Source organism: Plasmodium chabaudi (genome assembly GCF_900002335.3).
Source record: "Plasmodium chabaudi chabaudi strain AS genome assembly, chromosome: 13".
NCBI lineage: Eukaryota > Apicomplexa > Aconoidasida > Haemosporida > Plasmodiidae > Plasmodium > Plasmodium chabaudi.
In genome coordinates, this window is record NC_030113.2 from 2,386,239 (window position 1) to 2,400,671 (window position 14,433).

The window sequence follows — 14,433 nt, forward strand, 5'->3', positions numbered from 1 at the left end:
AGCTCTAAAACGAGTATATATTATTACGTGTTTATGAAAAAATATAGAACTGCATATTAAATGTAAGCCCAAGCTTCAAAATCGGTTAAAAATCAAATTTAGGAAAATTATTACGCATAAAAAGGGTACAATATGTGGGTATAAAAATGCTATATATATAATGTAGTGAATTGTGAATGTACGGAATATATACTAACTATAGACCTCCATATAACAATTTAAGGCAGGAATGAACTAAATTCAGAGTAACGATTATGCAACTCTTGAAAAATATATCACAGAGTATGCACTATTGAGGTAAACCTTTTTTACTTTCTATCTCAAAGAAAAGAGCATAGAAATAAAAAATATTATAATAAAATAGGTTACTAGTTATTGAGTAACGTCTTTAATAATTATTAGTGATCCATGAATGAAAAGCAGTTACTTTAATTGGAATATAATAAAATTGCAAAGGTAATTGCAATTGTTACACCATGTTTCACCTATGAAATGATATACACGCATGATATGCACTTGTTTGACTGAGAATAGGGTTATTAATCGATAGTAGAAAAATCGAATATGTTTTTAATTAAATATGAAAAGGCACTATCATTAAGTATAACATCAGTCTTTACACACGTATTGGTATTCAAACTATATTCATAATTTTTATTATTATTATTATTAGAAATTTTTATATCATTTATATTTTTGTTATTAAGTAGATCGCTAGATGATTCAGTGTTTATATCGTTTCCTATTATAATATTGAGGACATTATTTAAATGTGATATTTCATGATTTGTATTTTTTAAATTATTCTTTATACAAAATTGCTTTATTAAATTTTGAATTTGTATTACTTTATAGTATAATTCGTTCCACAATGGCATATTTTTTTTAAATACAGTTTTGTCATTGTTTAGATTAATAGGCACATTTAATATCTCTTTATATACTTCATTTTTTAAATTTTTATATTTTTGAATTATATGAATGATTTCTTGCATCCAATTGTTATTTTTTTTATGATTAGGAATAAAAGAGTGTGAAAAATTTGTATTGTATAATTTATTTTTAAAATATTCTGTCTTGTGCATGCTTAATCTAGATTTAATTAATTCGCAGTTGTATATGTCATCATATATTTCAGTATGTTTTTTATCTACAAAATAAATATCTTTTGAAAAAAAATTGTTAAGATCTGAATTGATTTGTGTTTCGTGTATTTCTTCAGGTTGTGTTGTTTTGGTTAGGAAATTGTCGAAACTTTTTTTACTTTCCTCTCGAATATCATATATTTCATCTTTTTTTATCTCGTCGTGTGTGTGTAAAAAATTAAAAAATTGACCATCCTTTTCATACTTATTATTATAATAATTAATTTTATCATCAAATAAATAATAATATTGCTTGTTTATTTTATTTATAAAATTTTCGTTGTATAAATTGTTTATGATTTTTTTCATATAATATATGTCTATATTGGAACTTTCCATATGTTTTGTGTTTACTTCATTTAGCTTGTTTTTTTTTTGATGATTTTTTAGTAGTTCATTATATTTATTTTTGATTTCATTTTTTTGTTTAGTAATATAAGTGATTTGATTTAATGCTTCACTTTTGGTTTTTCTTAAATCGTTAATAATATTTACATATTCATTTTTTTCCTTTTTATATATATCTAGATCGATTTTTATTTTATTATACTTTTCTTCTCTTATACTTAATATGCTTATTTTTTTGTTAAGTGTATCTATCAAATTTTTCAAACCATTTAATTCTTGTTCATAATTTTTTATTATATCATTTTTTTGGTCTATATCATGTTTTGTATTATTTTTATTTTCTTTTGAGATTTCTAAATTGTACATTTCTACATATTTGTTGCAAATCTGTATTAGTAATAATTCGTCTTGTTTTTTTTTAACAAAAAGTGAATGTGTGCTACATTTTTGAAAAACATTTTCGAGTTCTTCTAGTATGAATTGACTAATACTTTGTATTATGGCACTGGATTTACGATCAATTGAAGTAGAGTCTACAATATTTTTTTCATTTTTTTTAGAATATTTCTTTTTTTCATCATTTCTATGTGGCATAGTGTCGTCTATCATATTGACAAGAATAAGTTTATATTTGGTTGCATATGCAACAAATTTTTTTGATGAAAAATTAAACTGTTTTATAGGGCAATAAAAATTTAAAACGTTCTGAGGCATTTTAATTAATTTTAATGTTTCTTCACATTTTTCAATAATCTGTTTTTGAATATTTATATCTCTATAGTTATAAAATTCTGTATATACAGCTTTGTCTATTATTAGTAAAATACTTGCTGCAGTTATTGTATTTAAGAAGCATATGATTTCAATAGAAGATATTGTTTCTTTTCTCATTTTGTTTTCTTCCTTTTCGCTCCATTTTATTTCTTTTTCTTTTTCTTTTTCATTGATATTTTGTTTATTTATATCGTCTTCGTCTTCTATTTTTTCTTCCATTTCATCCCATCGATTTTCCTCTTTTTCACCTCGTAAGGAATGATAAAAGCTCACGAGTTTTTCTGTTAAAACTTGTAGCATTGAATAATCAACATTTTGATTGAACAATTTAATTCGTATCTTTTCCATATATTCTTCTAACAAATATCTACATAAAGAATATATATATGAAAATTTTTTATCATATAATAATACAAAATGGAAAAATATATTTGATCCTTTAATTATTTGTATATATTTTTGAGTATATAATAAAAAATAAGAAAGTGCCATAAAAAAATAGATCGAAAATCGTATACTACTTTTTTCTAAATTTTCTAAATAAGAAGGGTTGTGTAAATTATCTATTACTTCTTTTAAATATGTTTCATATATATATAAAAGAAGTTGAAAAGCTATATTTGCACATTCAAAAATATCATGAATTATTTTAATATTACAATATAACACTTGAATAATATTTAGAGAGTTTATGCTATTATTATTAGTAAGAATATATTTATCCAAATAATCTAATTCTTTATGTTTATAGTCATTCAATACGATACCAGATGCCGATAAATCAATTTTTTTTATTTTTATTTCAGAAAAATTATTCGATAAGACATTTTTTTTTATTGCCTCAATATATTGTATATAGCTGTTTTCTCCTTCCTTTTTTTCTACATGCACACTGAACAAGTTGTAGGAATCCAATGGCAATTTTGATTCCTCCGAAAAATGGTGAACATTGTGATCGTTCCATGGGCTAGACATTTCAGTGTTTATCCATCCATTTTTATTTATTCCATTTACAGAGCTAATAAACTTTAAAAGTAAGTTCATACAATATTCAGTCAGTTTCCATTTAGATTGATAATAATTTAATAAAATATTTGATGCAACGAATTGTTCTAATTTAAATTTGCATTCGTTGTTATATTTTTCTATATATTTTTTTTTCTCTAATTGCTCTCTTAATTCCTGATTTATTTTTAATGTTTCAAGTAACATTTTTTCTTTTTCCTTTTTATATTTTAAAAAATTTTCATTCATATTATTAATTGCTTCGTAATATTTTTTAATTTTTTTATTAGCTAGTGACAATTTATCAACTGTTTTTTCTAATTGAATATTAATTTTAGAATGGACTTTATTATTTACATCAATTAATTTATCATTTATTTTTATTATTCCTTTTAATAAGGAATGATCATTTTTTGTTACCAAATCATTGTCTATCATAACATGCATTTTGGTTTCAGCTTCCTCTTTTTTTTTTTTAAATGATATATTAAGATTTTTTAATTTCTCTAAAATTTGTTTGTAACAGTTGATTTCTTTATTTTGTTTATTGATAATTATTTCAAGCTCTTTGTTTTTTTTTATTTCCTTTTCTTTTTCTAGAATTAAAATATTTACTTGAACATTCAGAAATTTGCATTGTGTTTCCTAATAAAAAATAGGGATAACCCAAGACCGACAAATGAAAAAAATATCATAATTAATGTATTAAACAAAAATGAGGATCCAAATATAGTAGAAAAATAGACAATGCAAAATATAGATATGTACAAAATAATCGTTTATATATGCATTTGAAATAATTTTCTTACCATATGATTGTATTTCAGTGCAATGTCTTTCTTGATCATTTCTTCATTTTCATCCCCTTTTGTCTTATTATATTTCTTTGTGATATCTTCTAATTGTTGTTTTAGAACTAGATATTCTGAATCTCTTTTCTCATATTTTTCTATCCATTTATCTCTTTCCTTAAAAAAAAAAATATATATAATATGGAATGTTATACACTTATACTGCTCTGTTTTTATGCATATATGTTAAAAAAATGGTCAGGAAAAAATTACTTCTATTAAATGGCTAACTTCTACACTTCCCTAAAACGTTACAAAATAAATTAATGTAAATTGTGATACTTATATAGATTAGATATAATTTGAAAATATTTTATGTAACAGTTTCTTATAGTTGTATGTTGTGTGCAATATGAAATATATAGCAGTTGAAATGGAGGATTGTATAGGAATGTGGATATAATATGTACATTCATAATCTCAATTTTTTATAAATAAGTTGCACGCGTTGACATGAAATGTTTGTTTTACGGTTTACTTTATAAGTTATCAAATACACGTACAAATACAAGGGCGTATAGTCTATGTATTGACACAGACACACGGTGTGTACATATAATTCATGTATATATACGCACATGTTGAATATTCTTATTATTGTTATTATTTTTTACCTTTGAGCTCATTTTCTCACTCTAACAAGGCAAGCTCTATGCAATTGGTATATATATTTTATTATTAGGGGCGTATTTTTAAAAATATAAAGCGATAATAGTAGATATGCTATTTTTATTGTGAAATAATAATACTATATGAATTTGTTCATTCTATTTAATTAAAATACTTTTTAGATAATCTATAAAAGTTATAAATATGAATTTAGGTGCTTTAAATTTTAAATGCAAAAATCGGAAAAGACGAAAAAAATATAGCATAATAAAATATATTTAAAACATTAAATGAATTATAAACCATGAATAAAACCCTGAATTATTCTCTTAAATTTTATAAAACAAATAAATTAATTATAAATGTCTCAAACATTATATATATATTTATCTATGTTTTAAGCTACACATAAATATATATATATTTTTTTAGGAAATTTAATTTTTACAACATGTATATATTATATTTTTTTTACACCATTTTGCATATTATATACATATATTATATAACTAGACAATATGTGACGTATACATGTGTATCCTTTTTTTTATTATTTCACGCTTCTCTGAAAATGCCACGGCATATACAAGAATAATACTTTATGATTATTATTTTAATTTAATTTTTTTTAAGGGGTAGTACAAACATTTAAATAATATATTAGATACGTTTATTTATGTGTCTAAAGTAAATATATAATAAATTAAAAAAGTGTAAAAATTTATAAAATAAATAAACAAATATATATATAAGGGTTTGATAAACTAAAGCACACACATTTAAGGTGTAATAAAAATTAATATTTGTATAATATGAAAATATAAAAAAATACATATTTTTTATTTGAATATTTTCTATAATAATTAATATTTTATGCCAATATTTATATTTGATTTTTCTGTTTTTTTGAATATGGCAATTCTGAGTTCACTAATGAATACACGAAGTAATTAATAGGTGAACTATTTTATAATAATTCAATGGTGTTTTCAAAAGAAAAAAAAAATGATTTTACTACAAGTAACAGTTCTAGGATATTTAAATACGGGGAAAACATCTTTGGTTAATTCTATTATGAATAATGAAGTTTTCAACACTTATATGCATACCGAGATGCCCATGTAATACATACATAGACATATAAATATTCATGATGATACAACACATATATTTATATTTACACATGTTGTTAAATATTAAAATATATACATTTGTTTTCTTCTTTTGAAGGATATATTATAAAGTACACAAGGAAAGAAATCGAAGTTTTTGTGTTGAAATTGAAGACACTTCTATTGATGTGAACGTAAACATTTTTATGAATATGCTAAGGAAAGAAAGTATGTACTTATATTCTTATTTGTGTTTACTAACAGTGTGAATAATATACCAGACTGAGTGCCCATTAATATATATGCATATATTAATATTTGGGATGTGTGATGTCAACAATATATGTACATCACCAAGTGGTTGCTCTATTATAATATACATTGAAAATATATAGTAGATATGTACACATAAAAACAAACTATTTGGGTATATACATTTTTTTATTAAATTAAAAAACATATTTGCAGTTAAAACAAATAAGAATCATATGACAAACCCAGTGTTTAGCTTATTTGAAAAACCAGCGATTCCCTTTAATCATAATGATCAATATAATTCAGTTTGCTATGGTTATAATAAAATTGAATAATATTAGCAAAGTTTATAAACGTGTATAAAATTCGATATTTGAAGAGTTGCATGTTTATTTGTATTTCTTTTATTGCTATGCATTTATTAAATACCATAACACATAAATTTATAACATAAATTTATAACATAAATAATATATTTAGGAAGGATGGCTTATTTATTAGTGTTCGATCTTACTAATCCATCAACATTTGAATATGCTAAGATGATATATTTAAACATGTCCAACACATATAACCGACTATATGTAATTCCCAAAAAACATTAAAAAATTTAATTTTTAGACTTAATATTTTTCTTTCTCTCTTAATGTTTTTATTTATTATTTTTTTTAAAGACACTTAAGCCCTTTATAACTCTTGTTGGAAATAAATACGGTATTTCCCTTCAAATTGATGAATCAAACAAGGTCTTACACATATATATAAATACATGTACAATCACATATTTTTCTATTAGATTTGATTAACCAAAATAATGAATTACTGAGGCAGGCGGAAGATTTTTCGTAAGCTTTTATTTTAAACAGAATATTTATGTATTTATTTCATTAATTAGTTTAAACGTAAATATATGTAACGATCTATGCCTTATTCATTTCGATTACTCGATTAGAATATATGCATGTATGTGGATATATACATTAATAAATATACACCCACGCCGTCTTTTCCTTTTCAAACAGTAATGAGCACATGATCCAGCTTTGGCTAACATCAGCTTATACTGGAAAGAATGTAAAAAAGGTAAAGCAGTTATTTATTTGATTTTATTATTTTATAAAATGCCAACACCCATTAATAAGATGTTCATATGAAATATGGATATTTAAAAATCGCTTTTGGTATTACGTTTCATTTATTTCATTTTAATTTTTACAGCTATTCGTGCATGTAATTAATATGGTGTACAACAATACAAATTTGTGGAAATATGATGCTGATGATGTAATAAGAAACGAATTAAAATTATTTATTAAATATATACAAATAATAAATCATGTTTTATTTATTTTTTTTTCAGTCTATGTCAGAATCTTCTGAGGATTGAGATTGATCATTTTAAAGACGTTTCTCAAAGTATGTTTGAAATGTTTTCAGCCTTTAAAAGATTGAGATTTAAACCATATTTTGAATATATATTTTTCATGGCCCTTTTTACATATCATAAATTAGAAAATAAGTTATAATATATATATTTAAAGAGTATCTTACCAAGGACAATACTCTTAGTTGCTAATATTGTTTTATATATATAGTTGCCAATGCTATATATGTACATATTTTTCTATACTTATATATATTTCAAACATTTTCGTTACATAATGTTTCAGTGATGTGATGGCCTTAATATAAAATATTATACTTTTGAAGTCCTGCTATTGTTAGCAGAATTTTGTGAACAATTGATAAAACGCAATTAATAATATTAAATATATTATATTTACATTTATGTATTATTGATAAATTTTCATATTTATTAATTTTTTTTGTCTCCCATTTTTTTCCGACTTTTATACTTATGCAATATTCAATTTATTTAAAAAATATAATTTTTTTTAAGCGTCTTTCCATTGCCGTTTACCATTATATACAATATTTATTTTATTATATGTTCATTCATTTATACTATTTTTTTAATTTTAATCTTATTATGGCACTTTTTAATGCCATTTTTTTTTATAATTTAATCTTGCTTTTAAAAAATTATTAAATTTTTAAAAAAAGAGAAAAAATAAAAAATTTGATGATATTGAAAGTAAAATATTATTACATTAAAGGAAAAAAATGTAGAAACAAATGAATAAAACACTTCAGAAATAGTTAAGTAAAACGCTCCATTTTTGTTTGTTCATCCGTTCGTTCTTTTTTTAATTTTCTTGATAAATTTTGTTGTTTAAAATGTGGATAAACAAAATAGGAAATAAAAGTGCATCCTTTATAAATCACAAACACTTTCATCCAGGTACGTATTTATATATAAATACTTAAAACGTAGAAAACGTATGTATATTTATGATTACATGTGCTATATATATATGTGAAATTACTTGTGAAAATTGTCTACCTCACCAAATAAATACTTATAATTTTGTTCCATCCATTTTGTAAATAATATAAATTAATTAGTATTCCCCTTTGCACACATTTATAGGAAATATAAAAAACTTGGAAAAGGTTTGGCTAGCTGAAGAAAAGGAAAGGTTAAGAAAAGAAGAAGAAGAAAAATATTTAAAAAAGAGAGAAGAACAATATAAATTATATGCTTTAAAAAAGCAATTAAGACAAAATGAATTGAATAACAAAGATACAGAACATGATATTCTATATGACATTAATAAAGAAAATAAAAAAAAAGAAGTTAATCATAATAATAATAAAAAAAACGATGAAAATGTGATTAATCCTTCTGTTAATAAATTAGTTATAAAATCAAAATATAATGAAGATATTTTTGTAAAAAATCATAAGTCGATTTATGGTTCCTATTATGACCGAAAAGAAAATAAATGGGGATATATGTGTTGTAAGCAAACTGATAAAAATATATCCTGTCCAAATAATCCAATTGATAACAAAAATAGCAATTCAGATACAGTGCCTGTTAAAAAGGATATAGAAAAAATCAATATCGATAAAAAGAAGAAAAAGAAAAAGAAAAAAAAAGGTACATTCGATAATAGTATAACAGCGATTTTGAATAAATTGTGATGAAACTTTTCTTAGTATCCATTTATTCGTCTTTATATTCATTTTCTTGTTTTGTTTTTTTTACTGTTTATTCCTTTTTTATATTGTTTTATTTGTTACTTTTTTGGTGCTGTCGAATTAATCATAATATAATTTGACACATAAAACGGCTTGTCTATATGAAGCATACGATATACACGTATTTTCCATTTTAATTAACTTTAAAAATAAACCTATATCAAATGAGATACACAAAAACTCATTTATTGATGATATAATTTATTTAAAAAAAATTAGAGCTATATATTTTTAATGAATTTGTGATTTTTAAAAGCGTTTTAATTGTTTGTTGTTAACAAATTAATGGGGATAGCTTTTCGATGATCATCAAAATGACATCGAAATAGCAACTAAATATCAACAAAACAATAAATGAAAACATAAATAATATACCAATATAAACCAAAATAACGAAATACAAAATAACAAAAGGCTATGTGCATGAAATAATACACAAGCCTATTATTGTTGGGGGAATAATAAATATTTTTAAAAACAGGAAAAAATTTCAAAAATTATGTAAACAATAATATATGTAAATAACTTAAGGGGTATTTACATAAATTATATAAATATAAATTAGTCAAAATTCGAATTATTGCAATATTATACAGCATATAATTTAGAACTATTTTTTTAAGGTGCATTGTTTTTCTGGCTTCTGTATGATTTTTTCATTTGTTTCAAGACCCTACAAAAAAATTAATATAATCATGTTTTATTTGTAAAAATCATTGTATATGAATTGGTTTAGTGCAAAAAATGGTTGTAAAAAGAGAAGCATACATGGGCATTCTCTTTTATTTTACTTTTTTTAACATACCTTAGATCGCTTAATATAATTAACAATTTCTGTCGCTGTATTATCAGCCAACTTAGTATCAAAATCTTCGTCGTAAATTATAGTAGAAGAATCACTTAGTAAAAAAATATCTTCATCTAATTTATTCCAATGACTAAATTGAATATCATAAATTACATTTCCTGAACATTTAGATCGCAATTCTTCTGCTAATTTAAAAGAATTAAATAATGGCAAATAAGCATCTATAAAATATAGGAAATAGCCATCTTTAATTTCTTCTGACAATATAGAGCATCTTCTTTTTAGTAAAACATTGTATACCTTTCCTAATACATTACTTTCACATGTTAAATTTAATCTTAGCATTGGTTCATATATCCGAAGTTTACTTTGTTGCATGGAAGTTAAGCATGCCTCTTTCATTAAGCCAATAATATTTCCGGTGTTTATTTTTTTTTCTTCATCTATATCGGTATCTGCAGAGCCACTCGCATCTTCCTCTTCTTCTAGTGTTTCTCTTTTTAAGTTGGAATATTCAAATGGTGTTTCTGTGCATTTTTCATCTATTATCAGTCCTTCAATGATGAATATGACTCCCCTAAGAACAGAGTTACAATACAAAAAGATGAAAAGATAAAATAATAATATAAAGATATATAGTTAATTCGGTGTAAAATAAAAGATCGAACATTACAAATTACGCATGCGTATACAAATATATACTATGAACATAAAGCATGTCGCTATTTTCCAATTATGAATATAGAATTTGTTTGTTTATCCCTTTTTATATTTTTATAATTTACCTGATTGGCTCCTGAGCGATTGGGCCATATTTGGAAGCAAGTTTAAAACCTAGACACAAATTATTCAAATAAATGTTAATATCACTATTGTTTTCTGAAAGATATGTATCGACAAAAGATCTCTGATTAATTGCGTTTTTGTATTCTTCATTTGTTATGATATTATCAAATGTATATTCATTATTGTTTTTTTTTTTATTAAGATATTTTTTAATACATAATAATGTTATACTTTCATTTTGAACACAAATATCCCATAATTGAAGTTGATAAGTTTTATTTTTTTTTAAAAAGTTGGATTGATAGCTATCTTTTGTTGTAGGTTCCGTTTTTTTGTCATTCTGAGTAAAGCCATTATTATTTTCATTGTGTTCGTTATTTGCAGAATAGGAACTTTGTTGCATTTCGGTTTCTCCCTTTTTAGTCTCGTCTAAAGGTGGTTCATTTTCACAATTAAAATTATCAGAAAAAAAAATATCATTGATGCATTTTTCTAAATTCATTAAACATTGCTTATACATAAAGTCTTCCTTTTTCCCATAGAAGGTATTTTTACTATAATTTAAAAAAGTAGATGATATTCCTCTATTTTCGAGTATTGTTTGAATACTAGAATAATGCTTATCAAAAAATTGTAACATCTTGTCGGGCATGTTTAATACACTTAAAAAAATATAAAAAGAATCATTATTTAGTTTGGTACTTATAATATTGTTACTATAATTAAACAGTGTGTTTAAAAATACATTATCTTTTTCTATGTGAATGTGTTTAAATGGAGAAGAAGAAATTAATGCATCATTACTATTGGAATGAATATTTTGAGAACTTGCAGACCCTTTGTTTATATTAGTATTATCGGCATTTAATAAGTTTTTAGATTTTTCTTTTCCATTTTCTGTAATTATGTTATTATCCTCATTTTGTTTAGAAGGTATCTTTTTTTGTACTGCTTTATAATAAGAATGCAATTGCTTTATATTATCATGAACAATATTTTTCTTTTTCTTTACTTTAATGTTGCAATCGCTTATTCCTTCTCTTATAGATATATTGGTATCTGATGTTTTTATTTCTATATTACTATATATGTTAACAAAATCAGATAAACATTTTTGCATATGTATTTCTCCACAAAATTTTAAAATATATTCACCTCTTTGATTAAAATCAATATCTATTGATGTGTCACATGTGTATAATAAAATAAGACCACGAAGAAACTTATTCATATCTTGAATATTTTTGGGTTCTATAATTGTATGTAATATTGTTGAACATGTATCAGAAAATGGTAATATAAATGAATCCACATTTTTTTTATTTGACAAAGTAATATTTTTATTTAAAAATATTCCATCATTATCATTCATTAGAAATATATTATGCTCTTTATTATTTTTTTTATTTTTTATTAAATTCATTACAGTATTTGACAAATATTGTAAATCCCAATGACCAATCGGATTTTCTACATTTTCTTGCGAATATATTATGCCTGAATTTTTTACACCTTCTTTTATTTTATCATATTCATATGAAGTGGTACATTCAGATTTGTTTATTATTTCACTTTTAATTCCAAAATTGGGATCAGAACTTTCGTAAGTGGAATGATTAATATTGTAGTCATTTGATTCGTGATCAAAATTATATGCATGCTCACTTTCTATTGCCAAATAGATGGCAACAATATTACCTGCATATGCTTGCTTAATAGGTAGAAGATCTCCTCCCATACATATGTAAATTTTTTTAATCCTTGTTTGAATATTTTTTCCACAAACATATAGAACCATATTTTCATATAACATTCCGGAATATATTTTGCAAATCGATAAAAATCTATTTTGACCATGAAAATCTTTAAACCCTACTATTGTATTATTTTGTATATTTGCACATATATTTTTTGATATATAGATAATAGTAAAAGTTTGATCTGATGCACAATTTAATATATTTTTATAAATAGGATTATTATATAAGGATGGGTATATTTTAAATAATCTGCTTTCACTTATATTCTTTGATGATGGAAATACTTCAATGCATGCATTAAATGTAGCTCGTGAAAGACTTAAAAAATTTGACATAATAGTTGTTAATATAAAAACATTATTTTCATTATTATTTTGTTTATATTTACTATTTTGTAAAAATTGATCGGAAATATTTAATTCTGTACATAGCTTTTTTATTTGTTCATCATCTCTATTTGTAAGAGTAATATCATATATTCTCCATAAAAAATCTAAAACAACTAATGAGAATAAATTTTTTTTTTTTTTTTTCGCTACATTTGTTGCACCACTAGAAGGTAATATATTAGTGTCGTTGGGAATTTTTAAGATTTTTTTTTCTTTTATATTAAAATAATATCGATTCCACATATATTTTTTTATTTTATCACAATTATTAATATCAATATTCATTTTTTTGCAAAATAAATAAGTAAATATATTCATGTCGATACACCAACAATGTGTACTACTACATAATAAAACATTTCCTTTTAGAGTTGAAAATGTATATTTTTCTAATTCTATTGTATTATTAATATCTTCATTATCCATATTTTGTTCCATATATAATTGATATATATAGGCATTTACATTTTCAATAATATTATTAATATGTTCATATGCATCCATACTATCCATATTTTTATTTGTTATTAATTTATCAATTTTATTTATTACTAATATGCATTTAACCATTTCTTTCCACGTTTGTCTTAAAACTATTTTTGTTTGACTACATAATCCTTCAATACAATCGATTAAAATTAAAGCTCCGTCACAAATTCTTACACATGTTGAAACTTCGGAAGAAAAATCAACATGACCTGGTGTGTCAATTATATTTATTAAATACGTATGTTCGTTCACTGAACTTTTTGTTATTCCATCTTTTTCTTCATTATCTCCTTTTCTCGTTTTTTCATTTTGAGGATTAATAGATTGTTCTGTAGTTAAATTTGTTTCACCATTTTCGTTCGTTTCTTTTTCAGCACGAGTTGTAGTATTTGAAAACATTTCAATGACATAATTTTTATTATAAGTACACTCTAAAAGTATACTGGAACTTTTCATGGTTATTTGCCTCTTTTGTTCATCTTCTCTATTATCCATATATTTTACTTTTCCAATATTTTTTTCACTTATAATTTTATTTGAACTAATTAAATTATCAACTAGTGTTGTTTTTCCATGATCTACATGGGCTAAAATACAAATGTTTCGGGTTTGTTCATTTTTGTCAAGATATTTTACTAAATCCATAATATTTAAAACAGTAAAAAGAAAATATGAAATTAATAAAAACAAAAAAGGGAAGAATTAACTTGTAAAAATTTGAAAAAAAATATGCAAACGTGTGCTAACTATGGATTGAAAACCCTTCAAAATCTACAAAAGCTAATAAGTACAAGCTAAACACAAATTATAAAATAAATGCTTGTAACATTTTGAAAAAGTACACACAAAAAATATAAATAAGCAATAATATTTCAAACTTTTATCAAATATGCTTCAGCCACCTTATTCTTTAATCATATTTCTGTGACTTTTGTGGATATACAATATAGATATAACTATATTTATTCATTCTTCGTAAGGTGTATGCACATTTGTA

The 14,433-nt window shown here is 23.2% G+C and overlaps 4 protein-coding genes across 4 annotated transcripts; 2 read left to right on the plus strand and 2 right to left on the minus strand.

Moving 5' to 3' along the window:
* Positions 1-539: 539 nt before the first annotated feature.
* Positions 540-4,749, minus strand: PCHAS_1365400 (conserved Plasmodium protein, unknown function; the record flags this gene model as incomplete). Its single annotated transcript, XM_016799463.1, has 4 exons — positions 540-3,917; positions 4,082-4,240; positions 4,337-4,366; positions 4,738-4,749. The coding sequence occupies 4 exons, from the start codon at positions 4,747-4,749 to the stop codon at positions 540-542; spliced, it is 3,579 nt and encodes a 1,192-aa protein (XP_016654748.1).
* A 988-nt stretch (positions 4,750-5,737) lies between these two features.
* PCHAS_1365500 (GTPase, putative) lies at positions 5,738-7,486 on the plus strand (the record flags this gene model as incomplete). The annotated part of the gene is made up of 9 exons (XM_016799464.1): positions 5,738-5,853; positions 5,963-6,072; positions 6,313-6,414; positions 6,580-6,683; positions 6,774-6,813; positions 6,896-6,944; positions 7,122-7,182; positions 7,318-7,383; positions 7,460-7,486. 9 exons carry the CDS (start codon positions 5,738-5,740, stop codon positions 7,484-7,486), a joined length of 675 nt encoding a protein of 224 aa, XP_016654749.1.
* Positions 7,487-8,337: 851 nt separating this feature from the next.
* PCHAS_1365600 (step II splicing factor, putative) lies at positions 8,338-9,147 on the plus strand (the record flags this gene model as incomplete). The annotated part of the gene is made up of 2 exons (XM_016799465.1): positions 8,338-8,401; positions 8,591-9,147. 2 exons carry the CDS (start codon positions 8,338-8,340, stop codon positions 9,145-9,147), a joined length of 621 nt encoding a protein of 206 aa, XP_016654750.1.
* Positions 9,148-9,814: 667 nt separating this feature from the next.
* On the minus strand, positions 9,815-14,081 carry PCHAS_1365700 (elongation factor Tu, putative; the record flags this gene model as incomplete). Its single annotated transcript, XM_735631.2, has 3 exons — positions 9,815-9,877; positions 10,010-10,589; positions 10,798-14,081. 3 exons carry the CDS (start codon positions 14,079-14,081, stop codon positions 9,815-9,817), a joined length of 3,927 nt encoding a protein of 1,308 aa, XP_740724.2.
* Positions 14,082-14,433: the final 352 nt, after the last annotated feature.